Genomic DNA, 25,692 nt, shown 5'->3' on the forward strand with positions numbered 1-25,692 from the left:
CGTGCTTGGTTAGAGCCCATCTAGATGTGACCACACAGGGATGGAGAATTCTGTAGCTCTGTGTGGCGTTCAGGGACCTACAGAGGGAGGCACAGAACGTGAAAGCACCTATTCATTAGCTTTGTGCACATTAGAGCTTGTCTCCTGTCTGCTTGCAAGAGCAAACTGAGGGCTGGGTTCCAGTGGAGGTGGCCTTTTGTGTGGACTCAGAAGGAAACAGGCAGGATTGGCAGGCACAGAGCTTTCGGCTTGCAAGGGTGGGTGGAGATAGCAGTCATAGTTTCCTCACCAGAAGAATGGAGCCAGCAGTACCTAAAGCATGAGCTGCATGAAGATGAAATGTGAGAATACATGCAAAGTATAGTGAGGACTGCACCAACCGAAGAAATTAGTGGAGTTCCTGTGTAGTCTGGGAGCCTCGAGAAATGAAGGTAGGTGGTTTAAGGAGTACGAAGAAGTTCAGATACGAGACTTGTATTAAATAGGGAGATCTTGGTACAGACACCAGTCCAAGCTAAGTAGGCAGAAGGAGGGAGTTTATCAGCAGGGGTCAGGGCAGAGGCAGCTTGGTCTCAGGATGGAGTGAAACCAAAGAGAAGAAAGATGGCCACTGCTCTAAGCTGCTCTGAGTCTTGACTGCTTCATGCTGTCTCCTTTCTTTGCCTCTCCAGCTGCCTTTCAGACATCCAGACCACACACTGGAATATGGCCACCAGGCAGAGTTTCCACGCTGTATGTCCAGCCACCTCCCTGCACCTCACTCCATGTCTCAGCTTCCGTTACAGACCACTGGACAGGGTTGGTCAGGCCCAGTGGCTGAGAGTGAAATGAAAAGGGTGTCATGGTACAGGGAGAGGGGAGGGCAGCAGAGGCTGTGGGAATGGACAGGGGTTGACATGCAGGAAGCTGCCAGTGCTACCAGAGCATTGATTCCTCGAGAGCTGCTCTCTGCAGAAGGATGGACTCTGAGTGTCAGGTCTGGACCGGGTCTGCTCCAGGTGCCTGAGTTAGGCGGTGGCCACAGTAATCGTCATGGTGATAAAAGCTGAGGATTGTCACCCAACACTGACTCTAGGCCAGGCACCAAGTCCTGTATGTGCATTAATTAGTCTAAGCTTCATGACTGTGAAGTGGATATGGCTTTATCTCCATGTGACAGATGAGAAAAGTGATGCCCAGAGAGGTGAAGTCATTTACACAACTTGTAACAGGTGGAGGTAGGACTTGGACTCAGGACCTCTGACACCAAAACCCATGGCTCTCTCTCTCTCTGTTTTTTTTTTTTTTTGGCTGTGCCCCTGGCATGTGGGAGTTTCCCGGTCAAGGACTGGACCCGTGACACAGCAGTGACCCCAAGCCTCAGCAGTGACAATGCCGGATCCTTAACCCACTGAGCCACAAGGGAACTCCTCAAAACCTATGGCTCTAGAAGGTACCCCTGGAGTTCCCTGGTGGCCTAGTGGCTAAGGATCTGGCATTGTCATTTCTGTGGCCCAGGTTCAATCCTTGGCCAAGGAACTTCTGCATGCCATGGGCACAGCCAAAAAAGAACAAAAAGAAAAATAAGGAGAGTTCCCCGTCATGGCTCAGCAGAAATGAATCTGACTAGTATCCATGAGGACGCAAGTTTGATCCCTGGCCTCACTCACTGGGTTAAGGATCCCGCATTTCTGTGAGCTGTGGTGTAGGTTGAAGATGTGGCTTGGATCTGGTGTTGCTGTGGCTGTGGCGTAGGCCGATGACTACAGCTCCAATTTGACCCCTAGCCTGGGAACTTCCATATGCTGGGGGTGTGGCCCTAAAAAGACAAAAAAAAAAAAAAAAAAAAAAAAAAAAAGAAAGAAAGAAAAAATAAAATTCATTTTCTCAGAAAGATTTTTTCTAATCCCTTTTCCCTTAAATTAAATCTCTTTAATTATTTATTTGAAATAAACAAATAAAAGGCTTACCACCTTCAGTAGGGGGCAGGTGGGACCTTCCCCAGGCTTCTCTCTGGCCCCGGGTTTGGGTTTGGACCCAGGCCACATTCATCTTCCATGATGTGGCTTTAACCACATTCCCCCTCCTTGGGGCTCGTTCTGGCTCCCCCTCGACTTGTAGGCCATCTGCTCTCAAGCCCTGCAGGCTCCGTCAGGGCCTGATTCTGTCACCACCCTGCCTGGACATCCTCCACGCCACTGTACGTGCTGTTGCCACTTTGGTTGTGCCTGCGTTATCACTTCTGCTGCATTGCTGCTCTGCATCTAAGTCCATGTGCCTTTCTCAGCACCCACCATGTAACTCTGGGACTCTTGAAAATACATTCATTTCAAGCAGTTGATGATAGGTTCATTATCAGCATGTCGAATCCTTGGTTCTAGGGTTTATTTTATTGTCTTCTTTTAAACCCCACCAGTATATAGCATATGTCTTTTCCTTTGGTGCCAAGGCAACATATTGGGTCCTGCCTACGGGGTAAGACAAACTGCAGTTGGAGGGTCCAGAGTGTCTTCCTTCCGTATCAGAGACCACCCAGTTGTCCAAGCACGGGAGGATGTTCCAATAGCATTTTTCTTTTTTTAGGTCTCTAATCTTGAACTGGTAACTCAACTTTTAAAAATTGCAATAAATTATACATAACATGAAATTCACCATTTAAGCTTTCTAAAGTGTACAATTCAATAGACTTGAGTACCTTCAGAATGTTATGGGAGTTCCCATTGTGGCTCAGTGGGTTAAGAACCCATCAGAGTATCCATGAGGGTGTGGATTCCATCCCTGGCCTTGCTCAGTGGGTTAAGGACCTGGTGTTGCTGCAAGGTGCAACAGAGGTCACAGGCGCACCTCAGATCCAGTGTTGCTGTGGCTGTGGTGTGGGCCTGCAGCTGTAGCTCTTAATTTGACCCCCAGCCCAGGAACTTCCCTATGCCATCAGCTGTAAAAAGAAAAAAAAGGTTGTGTAATCTTCATTGCTCTCTAGTTCCGGAATAGTTCATTCCTGTAAAAGGAGACCCTGTACCTACTAAGCAGCCCCTGTCTCCCCCTCTCCCCTTCCTCCAATTACTAATTTGCTTTTGGTCTCTGTAGATATGCTATTTTGTCTCTGTAGATTTCACATGAATGGAATCTTACAATACATAGCATTTTACGAGTAGCTTCTTTCACTTAGTATAATGTTTTTGAGGTGCATCCATGTTTTGCATGCATGAGAATTTCATTCCTTTTTAAACCTGAATAATATTCCATTGTGTGAATATGCTGCATGTTGCTTATCCGTTCATCAGCTGATGGACATTTGTGTTGTTTCCACCTTTGAATTGTGACTGCTGCTGCTGTGAACAGTCATGGATAAGTGTTTGCTTGAGCATCTGTTTTAAATTCTTTGGGTTATATGCCTAAGAGTAGAATTGCTGATTCATGCAGGAATTCTGTGTGTAACTGACTGAGGAACTGCCACCCTGGGCTCCAAGGTGCCGCTCCATTTTACATAACTGCCAGCAATGTGTGAGGGTTTCAATTTCTCCACATCCTGACTCCAGCATCAACTTTTGACTTGTGGAATGAGTTTTATTATAACAGTGGAGGAAAAAATACCTGAATTATTTAGGCTTCATTTATTTAATGAGACCATATTAAAGCAAGAACTGGAAACTTGTGAGCATTTCAATGCAAAATACATCAAAGAATTTGAGATACACATAAAGCAAAGGTTGTTTAACATGTAGGGATAAATTTGATCATTAGTTCGTATCTATGGACCATATAAATGACAAGATCATAAAATCCATGGAGCTTCTTGTGGTGAGGCTGTGCCCCATGATATGATTCATTTGGTATATTTTTCTATACAAATGTACAATAGCCCATATCAGTGACATCTGGAGTCATCTGCATAAAATGAGTGTTTAGGGTCATGTTATTATTATTTCATGTTCTATACTTCATCTGAATTATAAAAACAGAGGCAAAGTAGGGTAAGCTGTTATTCTTCTTCTGAAAACATTAAGAAATTTTATGTGTACCTCCCGTTTTTGCTAATGATACAAAATGTTGAGACTTAGTTTTTTCTTCTGGCAACCCGTGATTGTGCTATCCTTATCTGAAACCTAAATCAATACTCATTCATGTACAGTGAAATCCACGCGAGCCCTTTATATAAATAACCCTGCTAGAGAAATACATGTTTCTTCAAATTTGTAGACCAGAATAACAGGAAATAAATTTAACATCATTTCACGTTCAGAACCACCAACCAAATAACCTGGGTTTTATGACGCAATTGCCTAAACCCGGGAAGGTAGGAAAGCGTAGGTATGTCTTTTCGTTCTGTAATCCATCATACATGTTAAGAACAGTATTATTTGATTGAGATTTTTATAGGCAAAATGGGGAGGAAAGTGTAAGGCACCTGATTCTAGGATGATGAGCTGGTGGAGGGGACAAAGAGTGAAGCTGGCTTTTTCCTTCGTTTATGTATTCCCTTTTTTCCTTTCTTTTGGCCAAGCCCTACTGTGTGCCAGGTGTTGTATTTAGAGTTGAAGATACAGTGATGAAAAAAAAAAAACCAAAACCATGACTGCTGGCCTAAAGACCTTTATTATCTGCTGCTGTGTAATAAACCATCCCCAGATGACATGGTGTAAATCAGCACCTTTCTGTGCTCGCAGCTGTGTGGGCCAGGCCTCAGGGTCTGATGCGGGGGGGAGGGAGACGGTGCGGTTCAGCTCTGCTCCAGAGTGACGGGGCCCTCATCCGGGGTGAACGGAGACAGTTCATTATGACTAAAGCCTCATTTGTGGCAGATGGCTAGACTCCTCAGTTCTTCTCCCAAAATTTAAGATCATTTTTAATCTGCTGCAGAGGGAGGCAGATGTTAAAGAAGCATTCAGGGGTTCCTGTCATGGCGCAGTGGAAATGAATCCGACTAGGAACCATGAGGTTGCGGGTTTGATCCCTGGCTTCGCTCCCTGGGTTAACGATCCGGTGTTGCCATGAGCTGTGGTGTAGACCTACAGCTGCAGTGTAGGTGGCATGTGGAGGTTAGTGGGAACTTCCATATGCCATGGGTGGGGCCCTAAAATGCCAAAAAAAAAAATTTAAATAAAAAAAGAAGCATTCACATAAATAACTATTACAATGAGGACAAAGTACAGGCTTCTTCCTTGCAAATGACAAACCCAACGCAGGTGGGCTAATGAAAAGAATTTACTGACTCACCTTAACTGAGAAGCCTGTGGCTGAATCCTAGTGCTGTAATAATATGGTCAAGAATCCCTTTCCTTGTCTGTTGATGAGAATTGCCTCTTTACACAGTTGATTTTATTCTCGGGGCTCCTTGGATGATGGCCACAAAGACCACAGGCTGCTCCACACAAACCCAACTGAAAAAGAAGGGCTCTTTCTTTCTGAATGGTTCTCTCACATGGCCCTGGGATTAAATCTAGTTGGCCACAATCCCTCTCCTGGACCCACCACTGTTGCCAGGGATACACAGTGCTTGGAATGGCTAGGCTGATCTATGTGCTCCCCTCTAGGACCTTGGAGTGGGATCAGCCCTACATGGTTCATAAGTGGGGATGGGTGTCTCCACCAGAGGGAATGAGAGAAATAGACATAACCAGACAAACACATCAAGTACCCATTCTACAAGCCTAAAAACAGAGTGACCTCTCTTGAAGAGGAGGTCCACATAGAGACATAAGGTCCTCCTTGCAGCAGTTACTTACCTTGTAGTTATTACATTTTCACTGTGTATGAGGCACTGGAGTAATGGTGGCAGGGTTATAAAGTGAATAGACAAATGCATGATGGAGAGGGTTCAAGGGATCTTGGGATCCATCAAGGAAGAAGATGTGACCACTAGGTGGCAGTAGCTCACACTGGCTTTGTAGGATGACCCTTTGGCAGCTTGCAGGTGAGGAAGTCACTCATAGCAGGAGCCTGTCCGGAAGTGAAGAGGGTTGATATTCAGAAGGGAGGAAGGCAAGGAACTCCTGGGGGAGAGGGGGGCTCCTAGAGGGGACTTAAATGTCCAGGTGGTGTCACTCGTCAGCACAGTGGGACGTCTGGGTCAGAGACCAGCAGGAACTTGGTGTCTTCAAGTCCTAGGGCTTATCCATGGATAGCAGATGTTGGGCACAGTTTGTGGAGTATGCAAAGCAGACAGGCTCTAAATAACTAAAAATCTGCTTATTTGGACTATATTTAAAACAACTGGATGTGTAAACATTTGAGCTTGGCACCTGTTGGCTTTTGAGCTAATGGATCTCAGCCTGCAGTAAAGAAATAAACGACGGAGGCCAATACACAGAGACCATCTTGGCTTATTTATACAACAAAGATTCAGTAATTACCGTCAGGTGTAAATATAGCCACTCGTTAATATGAGCCCGTTACAGACTCGAGGAGCCAACTGCAGGATAATCATCGTAGTAATGACTGCTTTTTATGTTTTTGCCATGTGACTGATACCGAGCCCCGTGCTTTATGCAAATGATCTCATTTGATTCTCAGAGCAGCTCTGTGAAGTGGTTACTGTTATTATCCCCACTCACAGATGGGGAAACTGAGGGCTTAAGTCCCTCATTCAAGGTAATACAGCTAGTTGGAAAGACAGACAAGATTGAGACCCAGGCACACAAGCTCTGAGAGCCGTACTCTCAAACCAACAGCGTCTCCAGGGAGTGGGGTCATCTTTCTTGGCCTCAGTCTCTTCACATTTAAGAGCATGAGTATATTACTTTGTGATATTCCACGGCTACCCTGACTTTCTAGATGCCTAGGATTGCCCTCTGTGGTACCTCAGGTGGAAATAGATCAGTGCAGGCTCTTGGCTACATCCTAAAGCAAGAGGTGAGAACGGAACAGCAGGAGGTAGGGGACCAGAAAGCCAGTAAGTTTGCCCAAAGAAGAGCAGGATGGAGTGGCAAGAGATGTGCACAGTGGAGGTGGTATAATGTAGGAGTTACGTTGGCAGGCTCTGCCTAGGTATGAATTTTGCTTCCTTCACCGACAAAGTGCATAATCTTGGGTCAGTCACTTTTTTCTTTCCGCACCCACGGCATGCAGCAGTTCCCAGGCCAGGGATCAAACCCTCGCCACAGCAGTGACACCACAGGCTCCTTAACCCTGTGAGCCACCAGGGGACTCCTTGGGTGAGTCACTTAATCTGAGTTTCTTCATTTGTAAAACAGCAACAATGGTAATGATACTTCAATAAAATTATTGGGGTGACTAAGTGAGCTAATGCCTGTTAAACGTGTGGCATGAGGCTTGCAGATAGCGAGTCCTCCATAGATGTTTGCTATGATATTAATAATTATTATTATCTGTGAAGGAAATAAGAGATAGGGGGTTTAAGAAATACAGGTAGGGAAGCATCAGGGAAGGGCTGCAAATCCTAGCCATTTTTAGTATGTGAAATGTTTACTGTGTGCCAGGCACTCGGCCATCTGTTTGTTTTACATTTGCCAAAATCAATTCTAGACATGTTCCCTGCCTTTCCTTTCAGTGTGCCCCACTTGGCTGGTGTTGGTGGTATAACACCCCACTTGTGGTGTTGTCTCTAACTAGACATCATTCCAGATCAGAAGTGTGGGCATTGTGGCAAATAGTGAGAATGGACACTGGAGAGTCATGGCCTTGGGTCTCATCTGTTGTGTAAATCTCTCTGAGTTTCAGATTCTGCAACTATGATAGATCTTTCACAGGCATAACAGCCACCGTGTGTTGGGAACGTACACTGTTCCCCGGCACTGTGAGATGTAAAGTAATTTGTTCACATTCACCCGGTTATGTAATTATCAGAGCTGGGTGTGAAATCGGGCTTCTGGCCCTAGAACCCATACATTATTAGTGCTCCATCATTCTGCACAAAGGTTTAAAAGCCCCTGGCATGTGATAGACCCTCAATAAACTGTAATATTATCATTCTTATCATTATTTAGGCTCTATATGCTGAAAACAACTCTATTCATTTATCCATTAAATATTTCCCAAGTGGCTCTTCTTTGCCAAACACCAGTAATACATGGAGAACAAATTTCTCTTCTTGCCCTCAAGGGAGTTGCCATCTACTCCGGCGACTGTGCGAGGGCGGGAATTCAGGAGGTGAGCTCCAGTAACAAATGCTTCCCCCTCCCTCTCCTCCCAACTTTTGTGCTTTACAGGAGCCAGGGTTTACTTTTCACTTACAAGTCTCCTACCTCTGGCAAAAGGGAAAGAGCAATAGTTGAAGCCTCTGTAAAGCTTCTGCTTGGATGTGGCATAACTCATGTCTGCTCACATTTAATTGACTAAAGCAGGTCAAATGTCAAAGCCTGATGTCATGTAAGGTGGGGAGTACCTTTCTCCACTAAGGAGGGTCACTAGAGAGGGCGCCATAGGAGTAGGTGCAGTGAAGAGGAGTTTTGGAACCAGTAATTAAAGCGACCATAGATGTATTCTTAAGCAATTATAATATGGTAAGTTCTCTAGTAGAAGTGTCTGTTCTTTGAGAAGGGAGTGTTAACATTTTCAAGGTGTCTTGAATTTAGAACTGAAATTTAGAGCATGTTTTCGTTACCAAGCCTCAGCTTTCTGGAGCAGGAATAGAGAGAGCCTATAATAGATACATTTTTGAGAACCTCACATTCACTAGCCTAGAGGGAAAATCATTGACAGTGTAATTCCTCCCTTCCAAGAAGTGATATGAGGAATTTTGTTGATAACTGTATCTTTGTGTCTACAAGCAAAGGACTTGGGAACTAGGGTATCCTCAGAAAGATGAGTAGAGAGGCTTGTTCGTGAGAACGCTATGGCCATGTCCTGGGAGTTAAGGTAGGGGAGGGCAGGATGGTGGTGAAAAATGTGGCATGAATCATGCAGAGATTGGTCCTAGATTCTGAGTAGGTAATTTGGACGCCTACTTGCCTGTTCTTAAAGCTCAGTGCACCTCAACCTTCCTGTTTACAAGTAACACAGAGAAGATATATAGATGGCTTAAACCTTTGTAGTCACAACTCCAAATGTCATTCATTGTTGTTGTTTTTAGATTTCTATTATGAAATTCAACATAGATCTGGGGCCAAGATTTCCACTGATGATAACTTAGTTGCTGCTGGTTGAAAATTTACTACCTTCTGGTTAAGTAGCAAATAAATTCAAATTGCTCCCTACTCATTCTCTTTCCTTTCTCTTTGGGTTCTTGGGAGGCCTGTGTATTATCCTATCTTGGGGATGTGTGTCTAGCCCATGACTCTCTCTCTGGACACTTCTGGACTCACTGGAGATATCTTCAGCTCCAATGATGCTAAGGAAGCCTTGGAGGAGGTAGGGCAGTCTGCTGTCTCAAGTCCTCTCTGACTTACAATGCTATGAGGCTATCATTTCTACCTTTATAATGACATGTGCATTGAGAGGCTGCCCCACCCAGCTGCCCAGGGCAGGACATAAGATGTTAAGTCACTCTGCTTTCACATCCCCAAATCTATCTTGGTGTGTCTGACATCTCCTTTGGAGGACAAGGATTCAGGTTGGCCAAGAATCAGGTCCCATATGTTCTTGTTCATCTTTCTGTGTTTTGGCCAAGCTCCTGTTCCTGTTCAGGAAAGGATTTTAGAGTCTTCCTGTGCAGTAAGAAACTACTCTGGTGTCGTATTCTGTTTTCTTCCTACTTAATAGCGTGCAGTTGCATCTCTATGTGTAGTTATCCAAGATTGGTTCTCCCTGGCTCAAAATCATCATCTGTTTATTTATTACTTGCAGTGCTTACTCTGGGATTTACAATATGCCTGTGTAACTTAACATGGTCCACCTTCAAATAACATCCTGCTGTATGTATAATATATGAACCTTACCAGGAAATATTTCAATTTGTCTCTCTCATTGTGTTGTTGTCATGTTTTATTTTTATGTTATCAAATCTTCAGAATATTATTTTTTGCTTTAAACCCTTTATTGTATTTTCATGAATTAAAAGATGAGAAAGAAAATATGTTAATGTTACTCAAATATTGCTCCTTTTAAGAATTCTTTTTTAAATTTTTGTGAGTAAAAGTTTCTTCTAATAGCGTTTTCATCCTGTCTGAGGATGTTTCAACATTTCATTTAATGATGGTCTATTGATATGACTTCTCTCACCTTTTGTTTATTTAAAAAAGTCATTATTTTACCTTCATTTTTGGGAAGATATTATCATTGGTTACAGAATTCTAGATTGACAAATGTTTCTTTTTTTCTTCAGTACTTTCAACATGCATAGATTATCTTCTGTTTTGCATAGATTCTGATGACAAATCTGATATCATCGTGTCTCTGTTCCTCTGAATGCAATATGCCTTCTCCCTCTGGCTGATTTTAAGATTTTCTCTTTCTCAACTGTGCATTTATTTAGCAATTTGATTATAATATGCCTTGGTTTTCTTTGTGTTTTTCCTGCCTGAAGTTTATGGAGAGTCTTATATTTTTAGGTTTATGATACTGTCAAATTTGGAAAAAAAATTTATCCCTCTAACATTTCTTCAAACGTTGTTTCTGTCCCTGCCCCCCACTCAGCCCTCTCAGACTGCAAGTGGCTGTATGTCAGACAGGTTTATATTATCAAAGAGGCTCTGTTTATTCCTTATAGTTTTGTTACTATAATTTTGACTGCACTAATCTTTTCTTTTGCATCGTTTGATTTGCTATGAATCTCCTCCAATAAAAATTTCATTTCAGTTATTGCATTTTTTCATACCTAGAAGCCTTATTTGGTTCTGATTTAAATATACTCTTTTCCCCCTCGTTATAATCATGAACATGCAAACCATATCTGTAGTAGCTGTCTTAAAAGCCATACTTTCTAATGCTATCATTTGTTATTTCCGGGTCTGTTTCTATAAACTGATTTTTCCTCCAGGCTATGAGTTACATTTCCTTGCTTTTTTACATGTCTGGTATTTTTTTTTTTTGAATACTAAGTGTTAGGAATTTTTAATTTTGGGGTGCTAGATTTTGTTATACCTCGCCAAAAAAGAAAAGCTCAATTTTTTCCTTGGCAAGTATTTTAGTTACTTGTAGATCATTTTGATCCTTGCAAGGCTTACTTTTATTTTTATTTCTCAGTGAATTTTATTACATTTATAGTTGTACAACAATCATCACAACCCCATTTTAGTATCATTTGCATCCCAGACCCTCAGTGCACCCTCCCACCCCCAGCCTGTCTCATTTGGAAACCATAAGATTTTCAGAGTCTATGAGTCAGTATCTGTTCTGCACAGAAGTTCATTGTATCCTTTTTTTTAGATTCCACATGTAAGTGATAGCATATGATGTTGGTGTCTCACTGTCTGACTAACTTCACTTAGCATGATAATTTCTAGGTCTGTCCATGTTGTACACGACTCACTTTTAAACTCTTTTTGCATAGGTCTATAGTAGCCTTTATTCTAGGGAGCATTTAACTTCATTTTACAACTTTATCCTTCTGGATTTTCTGCTGACTGTACCTTGAATTCCCACAAAGCCCTTCCACTTTGGCTAGTGAGCATGCAAACAACTCGTGACTCTGTGAGTTCTCTTGGAATTACTGCACTTACAGCTCCCCCACATATAACCATTATCTCCTGGATTTTTCTTCTTGCCAGATCATACAGGGTTTCATCCTACCCATACATAGGATTGATATTCAGCCAACAACTCAAAGGGACCCCTGCGCAGATTTCTAGAGATTTCTGTGTAATTCCCTTCTCTTTGGTACTTTGTCTTGCAAATTATTGAAAAGCTTAGCCTTTCCAATCTCTAGCTCCTCAATGCAGTGTGAGTGCTGGGCTCTCTTTGGGTTCCTCCTCCTATGCTAAAGTCTGGACTTTCCTTCTTTGCAGAATGCTGGTGCTAGGATGCACTTTTTTTTTTTTTTTCCCTTTCCAAACTATTGTAGGCCTGTGCTATTGTTCAGTGTCTAAAAATACTCTTTTCTAAGATACTGTTCAGTATTCTAGTTAATTACAGCAAGAGGATAATCTGAATCCTCTTACTCCCTCATGGTCCTAGGCAGACATGCTGGAAGTGATATGTTAGATATTAGTTTTGTTTTTTTATTTTTAGGGCCACACCCCTGGCATGCAGAACTTTCCAGGCTAGAGGTCGAATTGGAGCTGCAGTTGCCAGTCTATTACATAGCTACAGCAATAGCAGATCTGAGCCACATCTGTGACCTACACCACAGCTTATGACAATGCCAGATCCTTAACCCACTGAGTAAGGCCAGGAAACGAACCCATGTCCTCATGTATACTAGTCAGATTCATTACTGCTGAGCCACAACGGGAACTCCTAGGTACTAGTTTTTGATGGTTACTCTCCATCAGAATTGTGGTTAGTGCATTGGTTTTCCTGAGAATCTGTAGGCTATACTTATTTGTAGTTTGAAAGAACAGATTCACCTGAAAATTAGATAAATTCTATAAGGAAAGACATTTTAATTTAAGGAACTGTAAAGAAATTAATTCAACATTTACTGAACATTTTCTATTTTCAGGGAACTTTTCTAATTGTTAGACACATAACCATAAATAAAGAGATTTTTTTAAAAGTCTCTGCTCTTACTAAGTGCACTGCGGAGAAAGTAGAGAAACAGGCAACAAGCAGAATCAGTGAAATCTTAAAATCTATGCTGTGTCAGATGGCAAGTGCTATGTGAATTATAGAGAAATAATAATCCTCCCAGCACCCATGCAGTACTGATTGGAAAATGTGGCTGCTGTCCCTTCATAAAACTTAATGATAGAAGCCATCTGTTTGGAGGTAAAACAGCTGACTTTATTACCATAACTGTAAATTGACCCTAGAGCTCTCCACTCATGCCCCTTTAATCTCTGTAATTTATAAACACTCAGCACAAAGTCATCTTCATAGAAATATTTGCTAACTTGTTTCTTTTCGGTGTCCACCACAGGACTGGATGCTCCATGAGGGTAGGCATCATGTCTAGTTTTGCTCACAGCTGAATCCCCAAGCATTTCTGTAGAGGCTTGGCATTTGGAGAGTGTTCAATTTGTTACCTGTTAAACATGTGTTGAAGAAATTCATGGATGTATCAGGTTCTTGATACCTGCCTGGGTTATAATTTATAGATACATCCTTGCTTCTCCCTTTAAAATTACTAGCCATCCTCTTTCTGACTTATAATATGAGAGTCTCTAGTTCCATCCATGTTGCTGCAAATGGCATTATTTTGTTCTTTTTTTATGGCTGAGTAGTATTCCATTGTGTATATAAGTACCACATCTTCTTAATCCATTTATCTATCGATGGACATTTAGGTTGTTTCCATGTCTTGGCTATTGTGAATAGTGCTGCAATGAACGTTCGGGTGCATGTGTCTTTTTCAAGGAAAGTTTTGTCCAGATATACACCCAAGAGTGGGATTGCTGGGTCATATGGTAGTTCTATATTGAGTTTTCTGAGGTACCTCCATACTGTTTTCCATAGTCACTTGTGATGGAGCTTGATGGAGGATAATGTGAGAAAAAGAATGTATATACGTATGTGTGACTGGGTCACTTTGCGATACAGTAGAAAATTGATAGACGACTGTAAACCAACTATAATGGAAAAAATAAAAATCGTTAAAAAAAATTAAAAAATAAAATTACTAGCCAGTTTCTCTTTGAAAGTTACCTGATGTGAGTCCACTTTCTCTCTTTTTTTGTGCAGCGGTGCAGTCATTGCACACCCTGAATGACCAGATATCCCATTTTATTGTCACCAAGTCGAAGGCGCTGGAGGAGGATGAAGACCCTTTTCTACCCGTGGAGAAGGAAACTTTGAGGAGTTCCATGATATTGATGAGGCACCTCTTAATGGATGCTCAGGTACAAAGATCAGTAAAGACAGTCTGTACTGAGTATACGGTAACCTTTCTTTGTTTTCTTTTTGGTAAAAGCTGTGCAAAGGCATTCATCTCTCATATTCATTGCACCTGCCTTTGTGATAAACAGCGATGTAACAGACATTCTGCTATATTGAGTATTGGATTTCTAATTAGGCATTACTGGAGATTTCATATTAAAATAGCTTGTTTTTTTAAGTCAAAATACGAGGGCTTAAAATAATATATGTCTTGTCTCTGAGAATTTAACAAATCTCCCATTAGCCTTGGAAAGTGAAAAGCCATTTACATACAAATTTGGCAAGCCTCAGTGCTGGCAAGGGCTTCGGAGTGGAGCAATACTTATCCCAAACAGCATCCCTGAGTAACTAATGAATATTTTGGTACATTGGATGCACCACCAGTAAGCAAATCAGTACTGTTTTTTTTCTTTCTTTTTTCTTTTCTTTTTAATGATCACAATGAATTCATTACAGAAGGTATTTAGCTCATTGCATGCTTTGCTGCGATGTGATTCTTCAAGGTTTTTCCCTGTGCGCTATTTTATTGAAATATTTAAACAATAATCTATGTACTCCTTCTGGTTTTGTTGGTGGGTCTCTCCAGATATGTTGACAGGCAAACACCAGGTGTCGTAGGAGAATTGATCGTGTTTTGTGGTTTTGAAGCCAAGCTGAACTAGATTTTTATTATCGTTTACACCTCTTTCAGTATCTAGAAATGTTTCAGAAAAATTCTTTGGGTCTGGCCATTTTGTGTTAGTTTGTCCTAGAGCTTTCTTCCTGAGCTTGTTTTCTGTTCAACAGCAGCGAGGTCAGGGTGGTTGCTGGTTTCCTGTGTTCCGCTCTGTATCAGATTTTTGAACTGGGGTTTCTTTGCTTTTGTTTCTATCATGGTAGTGTCTTATGTTTTATTTTTTAAAATCAATCCTGAAGCCTGGATCTTGTACCATTAAGATTTTGACTGGCAAGGTTTTTTGTGCATTTCTCACCTGTCAATGCTTGAAGCTGCCCCCCCCCCAAGACTTTGCAGATGGCCCAAATTATGCAAAGCCTTTCATTTTTATTCACAGTTCTCCCTTTCCCCTTTATCATGAGCAACCCATTCAGCCTCTCCTTTTGCCCCAGCCCTGTCTAGTAGAGAGAATAAAGATTCTGAAGCCACAACATCTGAAGCCACAACACCTTATTTTAAAACTCAGGGGAAAAAAAGGGAAATTTAGAACAATTTACCAAATAAAAGACAGCAAATTGTTCTTGAAAAGATTAGCTTTCCTCTGTGCTTGGTCCCAATCCTATAGCTAATACTACAGCCAAGGGAACCATCTAAATGAATCCTTAAAGAAGTTGTGCAAACTCCTGTTTGCAAAATTTAAGGGAATAAAAAACTATTCATCTTTTTCTTCTCCTTCACATATAAGCTTATGAGTGCCTCGAACTGGATTTTGAGAATGTTTAACATTGCTTAAGGGAATGTTTTCTCCCCCTACATACCAAATCCATTTAAAAAACTTTGATTCTTCATGGCTTTGATCGCGATTTTTCTCTTATTTACCCAATGGGAATAACATATCCTGTATAATGTGATCACTGTGTGGGAACATTGTATTATCTCATTCTCTCCTGATTCCAAATCAATGCCTGCTAGAATTTTCTCACTCAGATATCTAGAAGAAATGGAGCAGGATATGGTGGATATTCTGCTAAGTCATACATTTCTAAATGCAAGGTGGGTTGGCGCGTCTGGAGAAACATAATCATAAAACTTCAGGTAGGAAAGTGGTGTAGTATCTGGAAGTTTTATTTCTTTGCCTCCTATTTTTCAAAATCCCTCCCTTTTGTCTTCTGGACTAACACAGCCTGAGGTGGGTTGTGATTCATCTGACAATACTACCCTCCTTTCTTTCTTCCAAAGCCATTAGCTTTTTGAAACATTATTTGTGGTTATGAATCTAGGTCCATGGCTGAAGTCACTTAGAATCAGATTACTAATATCCCGAGGCTCAGAGCACCTCTGAAATAGCTTTCTATAAGATTAGTGGTGCCAAACGTATAAGATGCTAAGGAACCCCAACATTTGGGGGATGGCCAGGGGCAATATGTGGTTTTGAGTTTTGAAGTAGACAACCAGAGATATGTGATTTTTTTTTACAGAAAATCTTTATTGAGCATCTTCAGGCATTCGGTTATTTACTATTTGGTTTTTGACATTGCGGCTTATTGTTGCTTCAAGTCCAAAGACAGATGAATGCTCTTACTTCATTTTCTAAGTTCATCAATAATGAGAGGTCAACGGCATGTAAGTATAATTTCTAGGTACCTCCTTCCGTTCTGGCTTTTGTGATATTAATAGATGTGTGTGTGTTGCAAGAAGTTAGCTCTTCAGGAGTAGAAACCACACCCCTAACTTGGTTGGTATAGCTGCCTGCTCAGTTCCGTACCCAAAGGACTCGTGACAGTATTAGGCGATGATGAAATACTTGACATCAGCTTGCACGTTGGATGAAGTCAGGCAAGAAGTATTCCAGAGAACCTGGAGGCTGCTTCCAGAGCGACTGCTGAAGAGGCATAATCGATTCAAGTCACATCTGTCTTGGAAGCAATAAATCCTGCTTAGGAGAATGTCAAAGGCAAAAGCATTGCTGGGCTATGAAATTCCACCTCTGAGGATTATAAAACAGTATGCACAGAGCAAACACATCTCCCAAGTACAATGGGGGTGCCTGAGATGATTGGCAGGCCTGACAATCCATCCTAGAGAATGGAATCAAGAAGGAACATCTCACAGGGGCAGCCCTGAGGCCTGCAATTATTTATTCATTCCCTAAATGTCTGTCTGAACATTTAGGAGGTGCCTAAAAGAGGCAGGGTGCCTCTATTTGCATTCCATTCCCTTGGTAATCCAAAGACCCCCCCTCAAATTCAATGAAGTGTACCATTCAGATTGTGTTTGAAACCTGATCTTGTGGCTTTTATTCCTGAGAGCTCTGTCTAAACCCAAACTGCCGACTCAGCCTCGTAAGTGATTAGATTCATAACACCGAAGAGGCAATTCTTTCTGGTAGAGATTAATTCTTTTACTCAAACTGTGTGACTCTGCATGCTAAGAGGGGTTGATTACAGCAAATTAAATCTCCTATTGGAACTTCTCTCCTTCTTCCCCCAAAGACCTAATATCATTATTTATTAAGGGGTGGACAAATGCTTGGGAAAACAAGATTGTTTTGGAGTTAATAGATGCAGAGTGTTGCCTTTGTCTTTTTTTTTTTTTTTTTTGGTCTATTTTTTGGGGCCCGCACTCACGGCATATGGAGGTTCCCAGGCTAGGGGTCTAATTGGACCTGTAGCTGCTGGCTTACGACAGAGCCACAGCAATGCCAGATCGGAGCTGCATCTGCGAACTACACCACAGCTCATGGCAACGCCGGATCCTTAACCCACTAGAGCAAAGCCAGGGATCGAACCCGCAACCTCATGGTTCCTAGTTAGATATGTTTCCACTGCGCCACTAAGGAAACTCCAAGACTATTGTCTTTGGAATGGATTATCAGTGAGGTCCTGCTGTGTAGCGCTGGGAACTATGTCTGGTCACTTATGGTGGAGCATGATAATGTGAGCAAAAAAGAATGTATACATGTATGTGTAACTGGGACACCATGCTGTACAGCAGAAAATCGACAGAACACTGGAAACCAGCTATAATGGAAAACAATGAAAATCATTATAAATATATTTTTTAAAAAAGATCGCTTTGTTGGCAGAAAGGTCTTCCTCTAGAAGGCTAGGTACTGAAGACAGAGGCTTTCTGTGCCTCGTGGGGACGGGGATGCTCCTTCTGCTGGCCGTGGAATATGGAGTGGCCAAGGAGGGCCTGTGCTCCACTGACCCTTGGCCGCTGTCCGGGTCTGGCAGTGAGGGAAGCTTCTCTGCCTGATCTCAGCTTGCCTGGGCTTGAAGGGAGAACTCAGTGCAAGTCAGGCTACCTTGCTGATGTATCCTTCCCATAAGTCCATCACGAGGAGAGAAGGAAGCAAGCCCTTAAAAACAAACAGGAACCACACAGCGTCATCTCTAAGTGTGTTTGCACATGCAGCTGATGAAAGTCAAGTGTGAGGCACATGACAAACGAAACCTGCTTTGTCTTTTGGACGGGCCTTCCCCCGCTCTTTCCTCTGTGTCCCTTTTTTTCTTGCTTTCCTTTTTCTCCTTCTCCCCACCCCTCAGCATTTTCCCTCCTTCTCTCCTGTCTTCTCTCGACGTTCACTGCTCCTCTCCCTCCCCTGCTTCCTCGTCTCTCCATTGGCAAAATAAATCTTCGTTTAGATGTGGAACGAGATTCTGTCCTTTTTATCCCTTTCTGTCTCCCCCCCTTTCTTCTCTCTTCTTTTCTCATCTGTCTTTTTCTGTTGTTTGTGTTCAGGGAACTTGAACGCATATTTGCCAAAGACCTATAGTCCCCTTGCCAAGCATGGAGAACAGCAGGAGGGGGGTTATTGGCAGGAGGCAAGCCTGGCGTTCAGGGGCCACTGGGAGCCCTTCCAGGACCGAGACTCAGTGTGCTTTGGGTGGCTTCATTTCTCTTTCTTGTTTGGTTTTCCAGAGTTGCCTCCCCTGGTTGATTATGCTTTCTGATTAACGTCCGGCAAGAATCAGGCTGATTTCACAGAAGTAGGTTGACTGTTTAAGCTACCTGGACACTCTCCCTCTCTAGACTGGCCAAGAATGGGGAGGCGTGCTTTGGAGCAGAGACTCCCCCAGAGCAAACCTGGGCTAAGGCTCCTTACAAGCAGAAGGGTCAGGTCTGCACAGTGGATGTCAGTGTGTGTTGGGAAAGGAATTTTCAGAATCAGGCGTTTGACACACACTCATTACAGAGCTAGGCATGCATCGAGGTGATTTCTCTTGTGTGAGCGCTTCCCACCTTCATGTCCTTTCTGAAACCAACCCACACTTGTGGTAGGGACCCTGTGGTTATTCCCAGTGTAGTTACCTGGTGATCTCCAGCTGCAGCTGGCTTCACGGTCATATGCATGAATGTGACCCTGTTGACAGCCCTGGAGAATGTCTTGTCCTCACATTGCACAAACTGAGGCACCTGATAGATGTTTGACCTCTCAAGGTCACAGACACTGGCTATAGCCATAAGTTGTGCCCTGACTGTCGTTTTTTCATACTATCTTCTGAAAGGTGATACCAGGCTGAAGCAAGAACTGAAACACTCCCCAGCATGGCAGCAAGCAGAGAAGAAACTCTGGAATTAGAACAGGGCAAAGAGGCAAAAAATTTTCATCCTAAGAAATTACCCTGAGATATTTTTAAGTCTACTCAGGCCATCAGATTTCCACTTCTTTAAGGTCATAGAAGGAAGAAATACTTAAATGGGCACTGAAGAATTGAGTTCACCTAACAGGAAAGCTACAATAGTAAGCTGATTACTCAAAGGAGTCTTAGCTTATCCCCTCCAGTAATCCGTGTGCTCCATTACCCATCTTTTCCCTGCGTGTTTGAAAAGGCAATGTTATTTTCCATTCTCAGATGCAAAACTATAAAATCTGCAGCTTGCAGTCTCTTACATAATGTGTGAAAGCCCACTCTCCATTCCGCCATGGTGATTTTGATCTTATGGTTTTTTTTTTTTTTTCCTAAATAAATGCAGTTTAACTGGCAGGCACTGCCGGGCGTAGAGGTGATGCCATCGGTTATAGAGCTTCTGCAGTCACCTTCCCTGTTCAGAAGAAATGGAAGGTGAGGTGTGATATTGTAATTGAAACCAGTAATCTGTTATGCTTGTGTCTAGGTATTTTCTTTTAAGATAATAGAGAAAGGTAGCCTTTTCTGAGACCTCTGGCACCTTTGCAAAATCCATGAGGCAGAATTTTAGGGGAAATTCTGAAATACTGAAAGTTGCTTTCAGTGTTCACCATGTAAAGATCCAGGTATAATCAGAAATGAGACTCAAGAAAACTGGAATCCTGTACATTGCTATGTTCTGATGGAAGGGCGCATCTCTCAGGATGAATAATGTTTGAGTGGAATTGCCTCTGTCAAAACTGGTATAGTTTCCAAGGATCTGTAGAGCGTTAACGAATATTTGGGGAATTTATTTTTCACATTCTAGAATCTTTAGGTTACATTTGTAGATACTAAATGGTTATTTTAATTATATACTTTGAAATGATGAGAATATGGACTTTATGCTGGTCTAATATTTGGTAGTTCATGTTATAGTGAGCGGGATCTGAGAGTAACAAAATCATGGCAAGTTAGGGATGGGGAATTGGCTACGGTTCTTTGGTCAGCAATAGAGACAAGCTCTGGTTAATGTATCAGGGGCTGTGTTTAACAGAAGCACATAGGGTAGCTCTTAGGAAAAACCGAAGAACTATAACTCAGAAAAGACAGGACAGAGGGCAGCTGTGGAGATTTAGGCATCAAGAACTAAAGAGCCATTTCTTCGGGATGCTGTGATGGGGATTAATTGGTTCCAAGCCTCTTGTCTCTTTGTGTTGCTTTGATGAAGATGCAAATCCTTAGAAAAGCCTGACTGACCTGTCTTAGGTCACTGGGTTCTTCTCCTCCTTGGACATGGGAGTGTGTGCACATTGATGGGTGATCCCACCAAAATCACACGCCATGTGGGGAGGCATTATTATTACGAGAAGGGAGAGTGGATGTGGGGCAGATGGAGGCAACAATAAATCTACCATGCTTTCCACATACATGAACTTGGTGCTTGTGTCCTAGCACAGAGCTTGGCACTGCGCTGAGGTCTAGTGGACAGAACATTGACTCTGCCCTAGAGGGACTTAGGCTATAGTGGGGCAGATAACCAGACACCATAGAGTCCTGTGGGAAGTACTGACGAAGACACAGGTGGCTTCGGAAGCTCCACGAAGGACCCTGCTGGTGTTTGCATCCCTTCCTGGTTTGCAAAGCACTTTAGCTAGCATTTTCTCATCTTTCCTACTTAGCCATGAGAGGTACAAAAGGGTGGGTGTTATTATCATCTGTATTTTGCAAACCGGGTATTAAGCTTTAATAAAATAGCCTTTTTTATATTGTTCCATCCAGCCCATCACAAAGCCAGCATAATTGATTTCCTACTTGCAGGTGGTGACCCTTAGAGTATTTGCTCCCTGAGGGGGTTATTAAATAGAGGGGGGGGGAGGGTGTAATTTGAGGGAAGAGAGAAGATTAAAACCTGGCTTCAGACATACGACAGCACTCATAACGGAAATGTTTTTAGCAACGACAAGGAATATGTAATACCTTCCCAAAGCTAAACACTGCCCCCTCAGCATTCTAGAAGGTTTACGCTTCCAAGAAGATGATTTTCAAATATCTTTGAAAAGAATATAAAAGGTATTATCTTTCCCTCGAAAACATTATAGTCTCTACCTAGTTCCCATGGTCACACTGGCAAATATTTGGCTCCCCAAATAATACCCAACCCCACCATTGCCCTTTGGATGGGTGGTTCTCAACTAAGAGGGCGGAGAGCATTTTCCTGGGGATTTGGCAATGTCTAGAGGTATTTTTGATTGTCAGCATTGGCCTGGGTTCGTGGGGAGGGGTAGCGATACTACTGGAATCTGGTGGATAGAGGCCAGGGGTGTTGGAGAACTTCCTGCAGTGTACAGAATGGCCTTCCTTCCACAGCAAAGAGTCATCCATCCCCAGTGTCGGTTGTGTCCACATTGCGAAAGCCTGCTTTTAGACCCAAAGTTGATGTTTTCATGGACTGTGGGACCCTTCCAGCCTCAGAATCATTTTTTTTGAATGTCTGGCATTGATCATAATTGGTCCTCGAGATACAGCTTTGTTATCCATTTATTCATTTTCTTGTTCATCCATTGAGTATCTATAACATGCCAAGCCTATGCCAGGTTGTGGGGAACATTAGGGAAAACAGACGTGACCCTTGTCCTCAAGGATCTTGTATTTTAGTGGGAGCGAGCGACTCTAAATATGTAAGCAAACAAATAACGTGTTTCAGTAATTGTCTTAAAGACGTATGAGCACCTAATTTAGATAAGCGTTCAAATGCTTTCTCTTTTGAATGTGACATTTAAATTGAGCTCTGAGAAGAGAGAGAAGGAAAGAGAAAGATGGAGAACATGACCTCTGCTTGTGTTTTATTGCATCTATCTGTACTTTAATTTAGCTGTGTGTGTTTAGCATTACTCTATGAGCTAACTGGGATTAGATCTCCTGAAATGTTGATATATATATATATATATATATATATATATATATATATATTACTTATTCCAGAAATTTGCATTTACTTTAGGGATTATAAAAATTCCAACTGGCCCCTTGGAGCAGTCTTTCATGCTTTGCCAGTGGGTGTCCACAGAGGAACCAGAATCTCTGTCTTTTCTTGCTGGATGCTGTGGACATAGAGACACACACCAAAGAAAGCTAATGTAAGTTGGTTGAGCTGCATGAGACTTAGGAGTGAGATGGATGAAAGGAAAGCAGGTGAGATGTAGAGTTATTCTGGACAAGAAAAATGAAGAGGTGAAGCCCCTTCAATTATGAAGAGCTGCTCTATAGAACCTGGCCAACAGTCAATTCTCAATTATGTACCTATAGATTAGTAACTTTATAGATCATCTGTGGGCAAAGCCTTCCTTCCCTGATGGCATGCACTCAGGAAATGTAAACCAATGTTAGTCTGAATGAGACATAATTAGAAAGTTAATTTCGTTGCCAGTATTTTTTTTTCTTTCACCATAATGGAATTTCTTTTAGTATTGGTTATTTGGTTTTGTCGTGGCTCCTATCCATTAGTCAGATAATAGGAAGCCTAATGTAGGCCATATAATTATAATCCTAAAATAACTTACGCTTAGAAGAATAATTCTTAAACAGTGCTCTTGGGGCCTCCCATTCACATTAAACTCAACCATTCCCTGTAGAGCAGCCAGGTAATTAAAAAAAAAAATTTTTATGGCCATACCCATGGCATATGGAAGGTTCCCAGGCCAGGGATTGAATCCGAGCCATAGCTGTGACCTATGTGGCAACTGTGGCAAAGGTGGATCTTTTTTTTTTTTTCCTTTTAGGGCCACACACCTGCAGTATATGGAGGTTCCCAGGCTAGGAGTCAAATTGGAGATGTAGCTGCCGGCCTACACGACACCCATAGCAACACCTGGATCCCCGCCAGACCACTAAGTGAGGCCAGGGATTGATCCCGCAACCTCATGGATACTAGTCGGATTCGTTTCCGCTGCGCCACAGCAGGAACTCCAAAGCCCGATCCTTTAACCCACTGCCCTGGGTTGGGGATTGAACCTGCACCCCCACACAACCCAAGCTGTTGTAATTGGGTTCTTAACCCACTGAACTGCAGTGGGAACTCCACATCCAGGTAAATTGAGGCACGTTGTTGCTGAGTGTCATCGTTCAAATCCAGTGTCAGACGTCTCCTAAATGCCAGCTCAGGCTGAGGTTCCATGTTCCTTCTCTCCCGTGTCCTGGAGCAAATCACACGTGAAAGCAGTTTGATGTGAGATGGTGACCTGGCTGTGCCGCGTGCTCATTTATGCCTGCGGAGCTTGAAACAGATGCACTCAGGTTGGTCAGCTTAGCAGCCCAGATGTTCAATTTCAGAGTGCATATTCTTATTGTGGGTTATTGATAGGAACCCCATTCCTCTTCCCCCCACCACCCCGAAAGAGAAGACAGAGAGAAGATACTCGGGATGGAATTGATAATGAGAATCATGGCATAGATTTGAGTCAGTTAACTCTGGCCACATAACGAACCATCCCCAAACTGAAAGGCTTAAAGCAGCTATTTATTGTCTTCTTATAAGATTGGGTAGTTCCACTAACATGACATGGGTGGCTGATCCTGACTGGTCTCACGCATACTGTTTCGTGGTCGCTAGAGCCTGGCTGGTCTGAGATGGCCTCAGCTGGTGTGATTTAGCTTTCCTCTACAGATTTCTCACATCCTTCCAGCCAGCTAACTCTGGAATAGTCTCAGAGGGGTGACTTGGGGTCCATTAAAAGAGGAAATGGACAAAAGCAACTATGTTTCCAGCCTAAACGTGTATCAAGTTTGCTACTGTTCCACTGACCAAAGCAAATCCAATGACCAAGCCCAGCCTCAGTGCGGAAAGGCAACCCCGAAGGGAGGAGTGACACATGGGCCGACAGTGCAATCAGTCTCTCGCATAAAGCAAATCAGCAGAAGATATTTTAGCATTGAACGCTGGGTGATTTTTGATCTGTTGGAAACGGGAGTTTGAAGTGTCCTAATTAGCAAGCTTCATGCACATTCTCTTTTGGGAAGACCGCCCCAGTCGGTTTATTTAGAGGGACATGAATTGTGCTCTTCTGCCCCGAAACATGCACAGAAGACAGACTGTGTTTGAACAGCTGGAGGATGTATCTTAGGAGGGATCTCTGTCAAGCGTGGACAGGATGATTTCCTGTGGGCCCGTGACCAAGTGTAAGGAGGTGGGTTTGTGTTAGCTCTCAAAACATGATGAGCCATTAAAAGACCATTGTTCTAGCTGGTCCTTTGAGCCAGGTGCATGCCGAATTTTTTCAACAAATGCTTCCTGAGCTTATCCCAACTGAGTGAAAGGCACAGTGGTAAACACTGCAGGGAGATGTGAAATATGAAGTTAATGCAGGATCACTGAGCACTTACTGTGTGCCAAACACTGCCCGGGACTGTCGTGCCTCCATGATCTCATGTGTGAGCTACATGTGAGTCCTTTGCTTTATGGGTGAGGAAATGAGGCCCAGAGAGGAAACTTACTTAAGGTCATGCATCTAGTGAGTAACTGCACTACTTTGATTGTAAAAATGGCTGCAATGCTTTACTTTCTTCCTTTGCAATACGACCCTGAAAGCCTTTCTCATTAAGAGTGAGCATCTGCACAGACACGGAGAACAGACTTCTGGTTGCTCAGGGGGATGGGGCAGTGGGATGGACTGGGAGTTTGGGGTTAGCAGATGCAAATCATTACATTTAGAATGGATACTGTTTAGCACAGGGAACTATATCCAATCTCTGTGATAGAGCATGAAGGAAGATAATATAAGAAAAAGAATGTGAATCAACCGTACTTTAATTAAAAAAAAAAAAAAAAGAAAAGAATGAGCATCTATTTCCCCAGCCCCCTTGGATCTGAGTCGGCCTGTAGTTGACTTTGGCCAAAAGAATGTGGCAAAAGAGTGAGTCAATCCAGAGCCCAGACATAAGATGGTTTGCATGTTTCTGCTTTTTCTTGAAACCTTGCCTCTGGGCTAGCCACCTGGAGGAGGAAATCTCCAGAGTGGAACAGCAGTGTGTCTGCCTGCTGAGCCCATCACAGCTCCCAGCTGACCTGAAATGCCAGTGTATGAGCAAGCCCAGCTAAAAGTCACTTGAGCTTAGCCCACAGCAGCAGAATCACCAATCCTTGTGTAGACCTCTAAGAAATGATAAATGGTGGTAGTTGTAAGCCACGACATTTCCAGGTGATTTATGACATGGCAAGATACAATGGTAGAACCAGTACTGGAAGTCAGGTCTGACCGATAACCAAGTCCTGTCACTGGAAGGGAGGCTGGGAAATGTGGTCTAGCCCTGCTCGCAGGAGAAAGAGAAAATGGATTTAGTGAATCTTTGCCAGTCTCTCCCACAAATGCCCTCTGTTTTCCCACCATTCACTCAGCTTGAAACCATAATGATGGTGGGGGAAGTCTCTAGTTCATACAGGCAAAGGGATGACATGGTGATATTTGGGTGTCTGAAAGATCACCATGGAGAAGGCGTGATGGTAGATGGATCAGATCACCATGGAGAAGGCGTGATGGTAGATGGATCAGATCACCATGGAGACGGCGTGATGGT

At 42.8% G+C, this 25,692-nt stretch overlaps 1 protein-coding gene across 2 annotated transcripts in view; it reads left to right on the plus strand.

Annotated features, from left to right (window-relative positions):
- The window catches only part of KAZN (kazrin, periplakin interacting protein), a 1,105,661-nt gene that overhangs the window by 253,968 nt on the left and 826,001 nt on the right, over positions 1-25,692 (plus strand). For both annotated transcript variants that reach the window (XM_021097562.1, XM_021097563.1), the window contains one exon: positions 13,657-13,814. In XM_021097562.1, coding sequence (XP_020953221.1) covers positions 13,657-13,814 — 158 coding nt within the window. The remainder of the gene's footprint in view (positions 1-13,656; positions 13,815-25,692) is intronic.

Source organism: Sus scrofa, chromosome 6, assembly GCF_000003025.6.
Source record: "Sus scrofa isolate TJ Tabasco breed Duroc chromosome 6, Sscrofa11.1, whole genome shotgun sequence".
NCBI classification, from domain to species: Eukaryota; Metazoa; Chordata; class Mammalia; order Artiodactyla; family Suidae; genus Sus; species Sus scrofa.